Raw genomic sequence first — 16376 nt, forward strand, 5'->3', positions numbered from 1 at the left:
TTGCATCAGGCATCAAGGTTTAAGAAAAACTTGAGAGGAAAGTCTATTTTTTTTCTGTGTATTGATAAAAGGTAATCATTTAGTAATATCTTAATATCTTTAATATCATTAATATAATATTTCCCAAACACCAGTACATAATTCGAATATCATTCCATTGAAAGGAAAAAGGATTTTCAAGGAAACAGAATACTTACTTCTTAAGGTGCATGACCACAGTAGGTAATAATGTTAGTTTTTTCAGTGCTGGTTTTTTTTGATTGTTCAACTGTCTGTCTTCCTATCCAGGAAGAAAAAAGATGAAAAAAGAAAAAGAGGGCAGTACTAATTGTTAATTATGAAGTATAACCACTACAACCCTAAACTTTAAAACAGAGTGGCAATTTCTCTGAGAAACTATAATTTTTCCTAAAACAAAGGATGACTAAATAAACAAACTTTTTGAAGAGCCCTAAATTTGTATGTCTGTAGGAATGAAATAAATAAAACTTAGTATAATAGCTTTAACAATTAAAAATTTAGAGTAATGATTCTTATTTAAAATATTGGCATAACTGTCAAGTTTTCAAAAAGTTCATTCAAGGTACAAACTATGCCTAGGAAAATTTGGTTTCTCATCAGGAATAATTTTCCAGCTGTGAAGGCCTGTATGATAATTATTACAGAAGAGTTTCAGTATTTACCAAGCATTTTTCCTATTTTTTAATTATGGAAAACTTTAAACACAGAAAACAATATATTGTTATGTACACTTGAACGAACACACAGCCAGTTTTGTTTCAGCTGTGTGGCTGCCTACGCTTCCTGCCACACTTAAATTATTTTGCAACAAATCTTACATACACATAAGTGGACCCAAAACGACTTCAGCAAGTGTCTCTCCAAGAACTGGTTTTTAAATGAGCAAAATCATTCCTCCATTCAGCTAAAATTAGCAAAGCCATTCAGCTAAAAAGGCTCATTTTATTTCCATTCTTAAAATTTGGAATAGTAAATGCTTTATTACTGAAACCAAAGTATCTGAAATGTAGGTTAAGCAAGGGTTAACCTTAAAAAAAAAAAAAAAGGCCACACACTGATTCAGTGGGAGAAAGGAAAAGATGACACTCGAGTTTTCCAGCTCACCTCTGCAGCTTCATTCATCTTGACAATCATGGCGCTCACAACATCGTCGGCGTCACTAATGAAAGTACCACCATCCCGGTTACGTCTGCGCTTGCCACTCAAGCTCTTTTTCCGCTGCAACATCATCTCAAAATCCGACAGAAAGTCCATACTAAGCAGCAACACAAAATCAAGTGAAATACAAATTCCCTTTTAAATACACATTTCCGTTGATCAGAGCTAACCCCAACTGTATTAGTTCTCACTGAAGTGCTACTTTCTTTTAAAGTGTAAGCACTTCTAACTTGCTTTCAGAAGAACAGTGATCTGTCTCCTGTTCACCTTCCATACTGGCCCAACTGCTCTACGCTGAACACCAATAGCCCTGAGCTTTTCATATACTTTGTTCACAATTGCGTCCACCTGTCTGAGAAGAAACATTTCCAATTTCAAGTTCTCCTTCAGGGTACAATGCCTGCAGTTCCACAGTTCAGTTTTAGTTGCACTGCCTTTTGTGGGGGAAATAGAGTGGTGTTCAATTATCTGAATATTTTTATCTTATGTAACCTAAGTAGAAAAAAAGAAAAATTGCTGCTTTTCTGTGATAAGCAGAACTCTCAAAAACTAATGCACTTGAGATAAACATAGGAACCTACAGACCTGTGGGGAGCTTCAAACCTGCAGAGCGTTCACCTGCATTATTACACTTTACGAGAGTTAACTTGCTCTCTACTACTATCAGAGTGAGATGGCAGGGCTTATACAACTTAATTTACACGACAGTTTCATTTCCAAAGATACTGCCAAACCATTCAGCCTAATTCTTGCATGTCACTAGGTATTAAAAAGGACAACTACTTTTTTAAGGCATTATCTTTACAACTATAAATAGTAACTGATGTTTGGCACTTTTCATGACACCAGATTTTTCTGAACACAGATTCCAACCTTTTCAACAAAAGTATGTGAAATACAATCAAGTAATCATTTGTAGTTAGGATTTTGGCCTGTTTTCCTTTGGATTTCAAAATCAGTTTTTCTCTCAAAAAACATATTTTTTCTTAGGTTATTTTTCATCACAGCTTACTTGGTGAGACATGAGTTAAGAGCCTGGCACTCCACAAATTAAGAGAGCTAAGCACAGGGCAAATAAAATACAAAAACAAAACAAGAGCAAGTAATTTCTGGACAGCACTGTATGTAGAGAAGGGAGAAGGGAGAAAAATGGAACAGGTTCTTTCCTACACTTAGCAAGGAGCCAAAATAAGAAAAAACAGAGTTTGATGGTCTTTACCTTCATTAAAAAAAAGAGTCTTTAACAAATAAATTCCTTTAAAAATTAAACTTACTGTTTTCCTCTCTTTATGTTATCATCAGAATCTGAATCTTCTGCTTCTTTAATCAGTATTTCACTTTTTTCTTCTTCCAAATCTTCTTGGTTAAAACCCTAGGAACAGGGTATGTTAGCCAGGGTTACCACAACTCCTTAACAGATTTTCTTCTGTAAAACTGCTAAGTCTCGCATTTTTAAAATACTACAGTCACACAGAACAAAAATTAAATAGGTATCAGAAGGCATATAGCAAAAGCCCCTCCCACTCTAGACACTTTCTTAGTTTCCCTAGCCCAGAAATAGCCTACAATTATACAAGCACTTGTACATATTTAGTTCCCCGTTTTATTGTACAAATGGCAGCATATGGTACATGGTATACTGTATACACTGTGTACAGTACAGTATACTGTACCCACATTTAACAATAGAATTTGGACACCAATTCATACTGGCATTAAGTATCGCCATTCTTTTTAAGACTTTAGACTGTTTTGCCATGTAACTGCACCCATAACTTGTTTACACATTTCCCTACTCACATTTAGGTATGTGTGTTTGAAAGTGTGTGAAGTGTTTGCCAAACTACCCCGCAGAGATTAGACCCAGGAACTGTCTTCGCGGCACAGCATGGCGCACCCACTTCCCCAGCTTCCAGCTCCTCAGCAGGCTTACCAGACACTGGCCGCTCGCCAGTCCCTCGGCTGGAAAGCAAAAGGCACCTGTGTAGTTTTCTTTGCATTTTCTTAACGTGAGTAGGGTTGGGCTTTTTTTCATGTTAAAAAGCCATTTATAAATCTTTCTCTGTGAACCCCCAAAATCCTTTGCCCGTTTTTCTGTTGGATCTTTATCTCACTGGTGTAGAAAATCTCTAAAAATTAGGGAAATTAGCCCTCTGTGACAGGAACTGTACAATCCTCACATTTATACAGTTTGATTTTGTTTATGGTAAGGTTTTCCAGGCATTATTTTCTATTCTTATGTAATTAAAATGGTCAGTCTTTTCTTTACAGCTTTCTTTATGTCATACTTAGCCCAATGGTTCACCTAGTATGTTGTTTTTCTCACTGAACCGAACTTACAACCAAGCTGCTATTTATTCTCCAAACCAGAGAAATATGTCTTATTTTCGTGCAACAATGTTTATAACTGAGTATGAGCTCCACAAGGACAGTGTACAGACCATCTCTGGCATACAGGCTCTCGAATATTTGTTGAATGAATTATCCCTATCTTCCTTAGGTTTACTTTTGTTATTTTTCGATCATCTTGAATTAGACTCTAAATCCATCTACTTTCACTCTCTCTTGCTTTATTAATAAAAGTACTGATTTTTTTTTACTCTAAGAACTGTTTAACAAGGAAGTCGCATTTCTGGGGGCAATGGTGTTTTTGTTTGCTGATACTGTTATTTTATTTCAAGTTTCATTACATACAGAAAAATGCTGTCTATACTTTGTATTTTCTGCAAAAGCTTGGCTTAAAATTTATGTGGAAATGCAGAGAACCAAGAAAATCACTATCATCAAGTTTGAGACTGCGGTTCTCTAGGTTGCAAATGACTCAAAGCTGGCCTAAAATCTGAGCAAAGGATATTCTACTTCCAGTTTCCCTTAATCGTAAGAGTTCCAACCCAGAACACGGGGTTTCAGAGTATCCCAACCTCAGCACGCCCTGACCTCCAAATCTTGTTTCCTGGGCCATGAAGCTATCAAAACTACTATGAGTCTCTCAGCCTGAACAGGCAAACATTTCAGAAAAAGTCGTTCTAAATGCTGAGCTTACCTTTTCAGGTTTCTGTCTTTTGCTGGAATTTGGCTTTGTAATTCTTTTCTCTTCTTCCTCTGATAATGAGCAGATTTTTAAACACTCTGTCTAGCTTTTCTAGTTGTCCTTAGCAGCAAGGTTGGTCCAAATTACCTGGCCTGCCACTGCCTGAATCAGCAGTTTCATAAGTTTTGTCAATCTTCTTCTTCAGAGCAAGTGCCTTTCACTGCCTCTGTGTCCCCTCCCACCTTACTTCAACTGTGCCATTTTCTCTCCATGCCTTTGTATATTCTTTTATTTCACTTTTTTAATCCCTTTGTCTAGATTTTTCTACTGAACACATCATAGCTATTTATTTCTACTTATTGGAATCACCTATGAGAGAAACAGTCATAAAAACAAATAATGAAAGCATAGTCAAAGAGGAAATATTTCTATTATACTTACTGTAAATTCTTCTTCTTCTTCATCACCAGATTCTCCAAATATGTCTGCAATAAGATTTCTAGAAGAGAAGGAAATACCAAAAAAATTTCATTTCTGTCTTCTCATTTGCAGAGGAACCATTAAAATCTTTTTCTGATGGGGTGTAATTTATGTATAGTAAAATGTGTGGGCCTTAAGTATCCATTTCAATGGGTTTGACAAAAGTACACACTCATGTAACCATTACCTAATCAAGCTATGAAACAAGTCCATCTTGTGGCTGGGAGGGAGGGAGAAGTGGTTTAAGGGACACTATAATCAGCAATCACAATATAGGTGGGTCATGGGGAATGCAGTATAACAGAGAAAACAAGTGATGGCTCTATAGCATCTTACTATGCTGATGGACAGTGACTGCAGTGGTGTGTGTGTGGGATTTGATAATATGGGTTGAATGTTGAAACCACAATGCTGTTCATGTGAAACCTTTATATGATTGTGTATCAATAATACCTTTATTAAAAAAAACACATATATACGTAAAATTAAAAAAACCCACAAAAACAAGTCCATCTCCCAAGAAAGGACCCTTTCTAATAAATCCCCTACTACCAAAATCCTAGAGCCAACCACCACTGTAATCCCTACCACCACAGATAAGCTTTGCTTGTTTTAGTACTTCACCTAAATTGAATCAGACATGTCCTTTCTACTTCTTTCACTTGGTATTTCTGAGATGCACCCATGATGGATGCAGGTGACAGCAACAGTTCAGGAATGGCAATCCAGAGCCCCTCAAACTCATGCCATTAGGCGGGATGCATCATATTACACCTGACTGTGAAATCTTGATACAAGTTTAAAAAACTCAAAACACAAGTTCCTTTCTGCCACCTGATGTGAACCTGAAAAGTCATGTTACACTGTCACTTACTCTTCTTCATTCCCTGACTCACTGTCACTCCCGAACAGATCCTTCTCTTCATTTTTCTTATCTGACAAGTCTTTCCCTACTTCTTCTTCACTGTCGGAGGCTGGAGGCTTCCCTCTTTTGCCTGGTCTGTCTGATATAATATCACTGTCAGAGTCATCTGCATCAGAGACAACACGACTCTTCTTTGCTGTATAAAGAAAGAAAATCACCATTAATTTTATTCTGTCATGGTTACTGTATTACTAAGTACACAGGTGCTTTAAAATGATAGTACATGGCAAAAGTCAAAGGCCTCCTGACACACAGTTTAGGAAAAAAAAAAAACTAAAAGGTTCATTCAGAGTCATCTTACAATACCTGTTACTACTTAGGAAAAAGTGGCCCAAAGATGAAGAATGGGATCACCAACATAAAACTGGGCATCAATAGCTCCCTTTCCTTTGGGGGAGTACAGAAAACGACTGGACTGACATGCAGAATTGGAATCCCTTCTGTTATGCTGTCCAGTAGCAGCAGAACCAAAAAAGGCCTGGCTGTTCTCTGGTGGGACCCCCATGCTCCTTGTCACTGGTCAGTTTGGAATTTCTCCTGTCCCTTTAGCACATGTGTGGTCCTCTTTTCCCTTCTACTGTAACAGCTGTCAGGCTTTAAGGGACTATGTCTTCTCTAAAAAAACTAAGGGCATAAAAAACAGTAATCAAGTAAAAAAAGACTGTCCATCAAAATGGGTCCCAGGTAGCAAAGACTGGAACACTCTGCAGAGACATGGAGTCTCTAACGAGTCCCTCACAAACTTCTTCCCATTTGTATATTCAACTATGCTTAACAAATGAAGAGGTACCCATGGGAGCTCAGTTACTATCTGGATGGGATCTAGTACATGAACTGCCAGGAAGGGCCACAGCTGACTGGGGCCAACTGGGCTGCTATGTACACACATTTCATTGAAACATTATCCTTTCCCTCCTCCACCTCACCCAAAAAACACAAAACACCTAAGTCCTCCACATTCCCGTTGAAACTCAGTCAGGTTATCTGTTAAGTCAGAACTTAACAACTGCTGCTGCTAGAACACCTCCAAGGAAACATAATACGAAAACTAGCCAATGAAAACCAGGGGAGACCAGTGATACTTTAGAACATCAAGTTCAATGAGAGACTACAGATCTAACATTCCAGAAAAAGACACAAGGCTTCACAGTCAAAAGCTTAGACGGTCAATGAAGCTATGGATAAACAGCCCACCAAAATTCCTTACATGCTTTCTCCTCATCGTCACTATCGGAGAGCACGGCAGCTTTTCGCTTTGCTACTTTCTCCTCCCCCTCTTTTTCTTCATCCTCATCACTGTCAATTTCTGGCCTTTTGGCTTCCTCCACCTCGCTATCAGAAGTGTGAAGCCTTCTGCTGTCTCTGTGGCTGCCCGGGTGGAAGGAGTCACCCTGTGCCTCCGTGCCCTCGCCCCTATTCTCCCCATCACTGTCGTCACCCGACTCTGGCTTCTCTTGGCGCCTGGAGGCGTCCTCAGTTTCCGAGTCACTGGCAGGACCCTTCGGAGGCTCCTCACTCTCAGAGTCACTGACTTGGGGTTTGGGAAGCTCCTCATTTTCCGAATCACTGGCCTGGTTCCTCAGGGGCTCACTTTCCGAGTCACTAATCCGGGGTTTGGGAAGCTCCTCATTCTCTGAGTCACTGGCCTGAGTCCTGCGAGGCTCCTCACTCTCTGAGTCGCTGACCCGAGGTTTGGGGAGCTCCTCATTTTCGGAGTCACTGGCATGGTGCGTCGGCGGGTCCTCACTCTCGGAGTCAGTAACTTGAGGTCTGAGAGCATCCTCTGTTTCAGAGTCACTGGCAGGACTTTTTGGGGGCTCCTCAATCTCCGAATCGCTGGCAGGATGCTTTCCATCATCTTCGTTTCCGGAGTCACTTGCATGCCCATTAAGAAGCCCCTCGTTCTCAGAGTCACTGGCAGGTGGTTTCCGGGCCTCCTCGCTCTCAGAGTCACTCGCGCGCTGATTGGCGCCCTCGTTCTCAGAGTCACTGGCAGGAAGCTCTGCCTGCCCTTCAGATTCAGAGTCGCTGCCCTTCTGCCCGGCAAGCTCCTCGCTCTCAGAGTCACTGGCATTAGGATTTGAGGGGTCGTCGTTCTCAGAGTCTGTAATACGTCTTTTGTGGAGACCATCTTCTTGATCACTAGGTTCATTCTGGAAAACCAAGGGAGAAAAAATTAGGAAAGTGCAAACAGGTAGTAGTGAAATATTAAAATTTTTCAAGTTTTTTTTAAATGTAGGGATATACACACTTGAGTGTTAAAGCCTTGTCCTTTTAACATCCCACTTTAAAGAAGGCCAACTATTTGCGAAATGGCTAACATGATTTGGACCCCAAAATGGGGAAAGATAACCGGCCTTCTCCAAAACAAATGTGTAAAGAAAGTATATCCCAGGTTATTTAGTGTGTGTGTGCATGTGTGTGTACAGACACACTATGTATAATACACAGACTTATATTCTGAAGAGCCAGATAAAAAAAGAAAAAGAACAAAACCTTTCTCATGTAACTCTAGTTCCCAGATATATTCTTCAAAGAAATATGAGGAAACTATACACCCAAGTTCTTTAAAATAGGAATTTTATGAGGGTTTCATGAGGTTAAAATTATTTTAAGGAAAAGAACTATAAAGTTCAACTTAAAAACTGTAAAATTTAATTTAATATATAGGGCATATTCTCCCAAGAGAATCCAAACATCAAGGAGAGGAGTAGTCAATGTTAAGTACCTAGTAAGAGCTGAACACCATGTTAGGCCCCCTCCTGGTAGTTCATTTACTTCTCCCAACAGGGCTTTTCAGGACAAGAAAAGGAGACCTGGGGGAGCCTCGGTCAGACACCTAGTAGCCTGGATGAAAAGGCTTTATTTTAGGAGAACATGACTATACTAACACACAATGTTACAGGAAGTCATCTGAAAACATATGCTTTAAGGTAAAACTTGACAGAGAAAAACATAAAATTAAACACATCAAAATACTAATAATGAGGATCTAAGAGACTTTTTTCCCATCTAGCATCTGAACTTTTCAGTAACATAGTGATTTATATTCTGGTTTAAAAAATGACAGTGTTTCTGTGCTTGCGTTTTCCCTTAAACTTACTGAGCCAAATATTTCCTTTTAGAATATATGACTAACATTACTTGAACTATGACAGATCAATTTTCAAGTAGCCAAGGTCTTTAATAACAATATACCCACCATGATGCTATGAAACATACTAAGTGACAAGATAAATGGCATGGAAATGTTTTCACAAAACTCATACTTTAACTTCCCTTAGGCTTATTTAAAGAGGACTAAGTATACTGTGTCTACAACTTCAAAAAAAAAAAAAAGAGTACAGAAAGTAGAAACCAAAAGCACTCCAGATGACTACCAGAAAAAGAAAACTGTCCACAAAGCTTAGGAGTTTATGATGAAGCAAACTCCCACCTACCTCTCCAAACCCACTCTGCCCTCGCCAGCAGTAACCCTATGCATTGCATCGGCAGTTCCCAAATTTCAGTGTACTTAAGGATTGCTTGGGGAGCTTTGGTGAAAAACAGATTTTTTGTGCTTCTTATCTTCAGTATTAATTCAGCAAGTCTAAGGAAGGAGTAAAATAATCTGCATTTTGACATCTATTCCAAGTGATTCTTACCGCATCTTAAAATTCTACTGCAGACACATAGAAATACTAACTTCCTGACGTCACCTCTGTGCCTTTATAAAGGCTTGTTACCTTTGCCTAGAATATCCTTTAACCACTTTGTCCTTTTTAGACCTAAAAAAGGGGCAAAAACACCCCCCTTCCAGAAGCCTCTTCCAGCTTTCTCTCTAGGTAGAATGGACTTTGTGCAATATGATAGTTAAGAACACAGACTTTAGAGTCAGAAACATCTGGGGTCCAAATTGTAGCTCAGCTATCTTCTACTGTGTAATCCAGGAACATTTTAATATCTCCAGGCCTCAATATCCTCCATCTGACAGAGTTAGGCGTAGTATCTGTACCTTAGAGGGCTGTTCTGAGGATCAAATGAAGTAAGGCAGCCAGCGAAGTCTCTATGAGCATTCAATACATGTTACTAGCCAACCATCCACAACAAGACCTTATTAAATATTAATTCATTAGAAAACATTCACCCTTCAAGCCTCGGCTCAAATACATCATCTGTGAAGGCTGAGCTCTGGAGCCCTTCCTCCCTTCAGATCCCACAGCATCTTGTACCTCTACCTCACTCAGATTCTTTACACATCTATCTTTATAATACACTGCCCTTAAGATCAGAGACCTTTTTTAACAAAATGTATCTTTTACCTTCAGTAGTCACTCAAAATAAATTCAAAATCAAGCAGGAACCACACAAGACAAGGCTTAACAGAAAAGAACCATACTGCAAAGTACTGTTTTTCTCCTCAAACTGGCAGACTCAGAGACAAGGGCTGAAACCTAACACAAAGGGAAGCACAGACGGACTCAAACTAGTGCAAGAAACCGGGGAAACCAGGACAGCAGTGGCCAAATGGAACCCTCTTGCTGCAGCGTTGCCAAGGCTAGCATGACCTCTCCGTGGGAGGGCCCTGGGGCAGCGGGCCGCCAGCACCGCTGTCCTACTCATGAGTAAAAACTCACCCTCTCCAACAGCAGACAGGTGGCTGGGCCTGCCGTGCTTGGCCTACAGTTAGAAAACAAGGAGCAGCTCAAATCCACTTCCCAATGACCTCTCGCTCAACAGTTCCACGTGCTGTGTCTCTCTGTGAGAGCCTAAGGAGAACACTCTACGTTCTATGCAGACTTTCTACAGGCTTCTGGATTTTATTTTATTTATTTATTTTTTTGCAGTTAAAACTTTATTCTGTTTTTATCAACATATTTTATAACGATGTCAGTTATATTTATTGAAAATACATATTGACTAATATAAACATGTAAGTGGCTATTCCAATACATAATTAGTTAAACTGAGAAAACTGTTGGTTAACAGTCTTCTACTAGTTTTTTTTTTTTCTATCACAAGTTTTTCCATGTAGTAACTCTCTTTTTTTTTTTTTTTTTTTTTGAGAGGGCATCTCTCATATTTATTGATCAAATGGTTGTTAACAACAATAAAATTCTGTACAGGGGACTCAATGCACAATCATTAATCCACCCCAAGCCTAATTCTCAACAGTCTCCAATCTTCTGAAGCGTAACGAACAAGTTCTTACATGGTGAACAAATTCTTACATAGTGAATAAGTTCTTACATGGTGAACCAGTGCAAGGGCAGTCATCACAGAAATTTTCAGTTTTGATCACGCATTATGAACTATAAACAATCAGGTCAAATATGAATATTCGTTTGATTTTTATACTTGATTTATATGTGAATCCCACATTTCTCCCTTATTATTATTGTTATTATTATTTTTTTTAATAAAATGCTGAAGTGGTAGGTAGATGCAAGATAAAGGTAGAAAACATAGTTTAGTGCTGTAAGAGGGCAAATGTAGATGATCAGGTCTGTTCGTATAGACTAAGTATTAATCCAAGCTAGACAAGGGCAACAAAACATCCATGGATGCAGAAGATTACTCTCAAAACAGGGGGGGGTGAGGTTCTAAGCCTCACCTCTGTTGATCCCCAATTTCTCACCTGATGGCCCCCCTGCGACTGTGCCTGTCTTAGGTTGTTCCTCCCTTGAGGAATCTTACCCGTCTCTGGCTAACCAGTCATCTTCTGAGGCCATACAGGGAAATGTAAAGTTGGTAAGTGAGAGAGAAGCAATATTCTTTGAAAAGGTTAGCTTTTTACTTCTTTGCAGATTTATGCCCTGTGGCTTCTATGCCCAGCATTTGTCTTGAGGTATCTTTACCACTTGGAAGAATTATGATACTCGGTAATTTCGTTATGAGGCACGAGTTCTACTTAAGGGTTGTAATTAGGAAGGAGGAAGAAAAGCTATAGAAGTAGCAGACGGAAGAAAACATGGGAAGATTGATTATTTCTTTGACATATCTTCTTGTAGAGTAACATAAGCATGTATAGGTTTTAAACTACTAATTAAATTGTGCACACACATTAACATAATAGGAATACAGCTACATAACCAAAGCAGTCCTACAATTACCAGCCATATCCAGTGAAACCAAGAAAACCAGTTAGGCACCCTAGGCATTTGTGAAAACTTATCAATGATATGATGGATATTGTCTAACTGAATTTGAATAGTTTGAGAAAAATCAGACAAATTAAAACAACATATTCCTGGGAACTGTTCACATCCCATATGTTCTTTTAACAGTAGGTAGATAGTCTGTAGTTGCAAGATTTTGGAGCGCTACAACTTGCACTTCTCCTAATTCTTAGTTGAGTTCCGACAGTATAGATCCAGTCAAATTTGTTGTTTTACTGTATGCACAGGCCAGCTTAGATATCTCCTTCTTCATTCCAATGGCAAGTCCAGGAACTGGCGGGATGAATGCAGCTACAGCTGCAACAGCGCCAGGATCTTTGTTGAAGTTTTTTGATGTTCATCTTCTGGAATGACTCTTCCAGAGAATGTTGATGTTGGAAGTTCTTCTTCATATCGTATCTTAATTTGTTTTCTGGGTAGCCAAATTAGGCTTTGATCCTCTGTATAAACACAAACAACCCTTTGCCCACACTTTGATATGCCCTTTATATCATTGTGAAGAACTTATTGGAGATCACCACACAGGAACTGCTTTTTTTTTTTGTAAGAGAAAGGAATATTATCAGAAAATGTACTTCCATAGCTGATCATCTGACAACCTTTAAATGATCAAAATTAAGGATATTTAAAGCATGCTTTAATCGTTGATTTACAGTTAGTTTTATCCTATTAGGGAGTAATCCCCCTTTTCTTTTTTTTTTTGTTTTTTTGTTACCATTAATCTACAATTACATGAAGAATATTATGTTTACTAGGCTCTCCCCTATACGAGGTCCCCCCGACAAACCCCTTTACAGTCACTGTCCATCAGCATAGCAGAATGTTGTAGAATCACTACTTGTCTTCTCTGTGTTGCATAGCCCTCCCCTTTCTCCCACCCCCCACATTATGCATGCTAATCATAATACCCCCTTCTTCTCCCCCCCCTTATCCCTCCCTACCCACCCATCCTCCCCAGCCCTTTCCCTTTGGTACCTGTTAGTCCATTCTTGGGTTCTGTGATTCTGCTGCTGTTTTGTTCCATCAGTTTTTCCTTTGTTCTTATACTCCACAGATGAGTGAAATCATTTGGTATTTGTCTCTGCTTGGCTTATTTCACTGAGCATAATACCCTCTAGCTCCATCCATGTTGTTGCAAATGGTAGGATTTGTTTTCTTCTTATGGCTGAATAATATTCCATTGTGTATATGTACCACATCTTCTTTATCCATTCATCTACTGATGGACACTTAGGTTGCTTCCAATTCTTGGCTATTGTTAATAGTGCTGCGATAAACATAGGGGTGCATCTGTCTTTTTCAAACTTGAGTGCTGTGTTCTTAGGGTAAATTCCTAGGAGTGGAATTCCTGGGTCAAATGGTATTTCTATTTTGAGCATTTTGAGGAACCTCCACACTGCTTTCCACAATGATTGAACTAATTTACATTCCCACTAGCAGTGTAGGAGGGTTCCCCTTTCTCCACAACCTCGCCAACATTTGTTGTTGTTTGTCTTTTGGATGGCAGCCATCCTTACTGGTGTGAGGTGATACCTCATTGTAGTTTTAATTTGCATTTCTCTGATAATTAGCGATGTGGAGCATCTTTTCATGTGTGTTGGCCATCTGTATTTCTTTCTTGGAGAACTGTTTGTTCAGTTCCTCTGCCCATATTTTTTTTTTGTAGATAATTATTTTTTATTGAAGGGTAGTTGACACACAGTATTACATTACATTAGTTTCAGGTGTACAACATAGTGATTCAACATTTATATACATGATAATTCTAGGTACCAGCTATCACCATACCAAGCTGTTACAATATTTTGACTATATTCCTTATGCTATACATTACATCCCGGTTACTTATTTATTTTACAATTGGAAGTGTGTACTTTTTGTTTGTTTGTTTGTTTGTGAGGGCATCTCTCATATTTATTGATCAAATGGTTGTTAACAACAATAAAATTCTGTATAGGGGAGTCAATGCTCAATGCACAATCATTAATCCACCCCAAGCCTAATTTTCGTCAGTCTCCAATCTTCTGAGGCATAACAAACAAGTTCTTACATGGAGAACAAATTCTTACATAGTGAATAAGTTACATGGTGAACAGTACAAGGGCAGTCATCACAGAAACTTTCGGTTTTGCTCATGCATTATGAACTATAAACAGTCAGTTCAAATATGAATACTCATTTGATTTTTATACTTGATTTATATGTGAATACCACATTTCTCTCTTTATTATTATTATTTTTAATAAAATGCTGAAGTGGTAGGTAGATACAAGATAAAGGTAGAAAACATAGTTTAGTGTTGTAAGAGAGCAAATGTAGATGATCAGGTGTGTGCCTGTAGACTATGTGTTAATCCAAGCTAGACAAGGGCAACAAAACATCCACGTATGCAGAAGATTTCTCTCAGAACGGGGGGCTGAGGTTCTAAGCCTCGCCTCTGTTGATCCCCAATTTCTCACCTGATGACCCCCCTGCGACTGTGCCTGTCTTAGGTTGTTCCTCCCTTGAGGAATCTTACCCGTCTCTGGCTAACCAGTCATCTTCCGGGGCCATACAGGGAAATGTGAAGTTGGTAAGTGAGAGAGAAGCCTTCTTGTTTGAAATGGTTAGCTTTTTATTTCTTTGCGTATTTATGCCCTGTGGCTTCTATGCCCAGCATTTGTCTTGAGGTGTCTTTACCACTTGGAAGAATTATGATACTCGGTAAATTTGATATGAGGCACGAATTCTATTTAAGGGTTGTAATTAGGAAGGAAGAAGAAAAGCTATAGAAGTAGCAGGCGGGAGAAAACATGGGAAGATTGATTATTTCTTTGACATATCTTCTTGTAGAGTAACTTCAGCATGTATAGGTTTTAAGCTACTACTTAAATTGCACACACACATTAACATAATAGGAGTATAGTTACATAACCAAAGCATACCTGTAATTACCAGCCATCTCCAGTGAAACCAAGAAAACCAGTTAGGCACCTTAGGCATTTGTGAAAACTTATCTATGATATGGTGGATATTGTCCAACTGAACTTGAACAGTCTGAGAGAACAGAAATCAGACAAATTAAAACAACCCATTCCTGGGGAATGTTCACATCCCTTATGTTCTTTTAACAGTAAATAGTCTGTAGTTGTAAGATTTTGGAGCGCTACAATTTGCACTTCTCCAAATTCTTGATTGAGTTCCAACAGTATAGATCCAGTCAAATTTGTTGTTTTACTGTATGCACAGGCCAGCTTAGATATCTCCTTCTTCATTCCCATGGCAAGTCCAGGAACTGGTGGGATGAGTGCATCTACAGCTGTAGCAGTGCGTGGATCTTTGTTGGGGTTTTTTGATGATCATCTTCTGGCATGAGTCTTCCAGAGAGTGCTGATGTTGGAAGTTCTTTTTCATATCGTATCTTAGTTCATTTTCAGGGTAGCCCAATTAGGCTTTGATCCTCTGTATAAACACAAACAGACCCTTTGCCTACACTTTTATATGCCCTTTATACCCTTGTGTAGAACTCATTGGAGGTTACCATACAGGAACTGTCTTTTTTTTTTTTTTTTTTTTGGTATCACTAATCTACACTTACATGACGAATATTATGTTTACTAGGCTCTCCCCTATACCAGGTCCCCCCTATAAACCCCTTTACAGTCACTGTCCATCAGCATAGCAAAATGTTGTAGAATCACTACTTGCCTTCTCTGTGTTGTACAGCCCTCCCTTTTCTCCTACCCCCCCATGCATGCTAATCTTAATACCCCCCTACTTCTCCCCCCTCCTTATCTCTCCCTACCCACCCATCCTTCTCAGTCCCTTTCCCTTTGGTACCTGTTAGTCCATTCTTGAGTTCTGTGATTCTGCTGCTGTTTTGTTCCTTCAGTTTTTCCTTTGTTCTTATATTCCACAGATAAGTGAAATCATTTGGTATTTCTCTTTCTCCGCTTGGCTTGTTTCACTGAGCATAATACCCTCCAGCTCCATCCATGTTGCTGCAAATGGTTGGATTTGCCCTTTTCTTATGGCTGAGTAGTATTCCATTGTGTATATGTACCACATCTTCTTTATCCATTCATCTATCGATGGACATTTAGGTTGCTTCCAATTCTTGGCTATTGTAAATAGTGCTGCGATAAACATAGGGGTGCATTGGTCTTTCTCAAACTTGATTGCTGCATTCTTAGGGTATATTCCTAGGAGTGCAATTCCTGGGTCAAATGGTTAAGTCTGTTTTGAGCATATTGATGTACCTCCATACTGCTTTCCACAATGGTTGAATTTACATTCCCACCAGCAGTGTAGGAGGGTTCCCCTTTCTCCACAGCCTCGCCAACATTTGTTGTTGTCTTTTGGATGGCAGCCATCCTTACTGGTGTGAGGTGATACCTCATTGTGGTTTTAATTTGCATTTCTTTGATAATTAGCGATGTGGAGCATCTTTTCATGTGTCTGTTGGTCATCTGTATTTCTTTTTTGGAGAACTGTTTGTTCAGTTCCTTTGCCCATTTTTTAATTGGATTATTTGTTTTTTTGTTTGCTGAGGTGGGTGAGCTCTTTATATATTTTGGACGTCAAGGCTTCTGGATTTTAAACACACATTGCCTTCCATATATTT

At 39.1% G+C, this 16376-nt stretch overlaps 1 protein-coding gene across 5 annotated transcripts in view; it reads right to left on the minus strand.

The window, feature by feature from the left end:
• Window positions 1–16376, minus strand: part of IWS1 (interacts with SUPT6H, CTD assembly factor 1) — a 43948-nt gene that overhangs the window by 10746 nt on the left and 16826 nt on the right. For all 5 annotated transcript variants that reach the window (XM_036884127.2, XM_036884121.2, XM_036884122.2 and 2 more), the window contains exons 3-8: window positions 6823–7768; window positions 5565–5751; window positions 4652–4709; window positions 2454–2551; window positions 1126–1276; window positions 198–280 (exon numbers count right to left, since the gene is read on the minus strand). In XM_036884127.2, the coding sequence (XP_036740022.2) occupies window positions 198–280; window positions 1126–1276; window positions 2454–2551; window positions 4652–4709; window positions 5565–5751; window positions 6823–7768 (1523 nt within the window). The remainder of the gene's footprint in view (window positions 1–197; window positions 281–1125; window positions 1277–2453; window positions 2552–4651; window positions 4710–5564; window positions 5752–6822; window positions 7769–16376) is intronic.

This window comes from Manis pentadactyla, chromosome 8 (assembly GCF_030020395.1).
Source record: "Manis pentadactyla isolate mManPen7 chromosome 8, mManPen7.hap1, whole genome shotgun sequence".
Taxonomy (NCBI): domain Eukaryota; kingdom Metazoa; phylum Chordata; class Mammalia; order Pholidota; family Manidae; genus Manis; species Manis pentadactyla.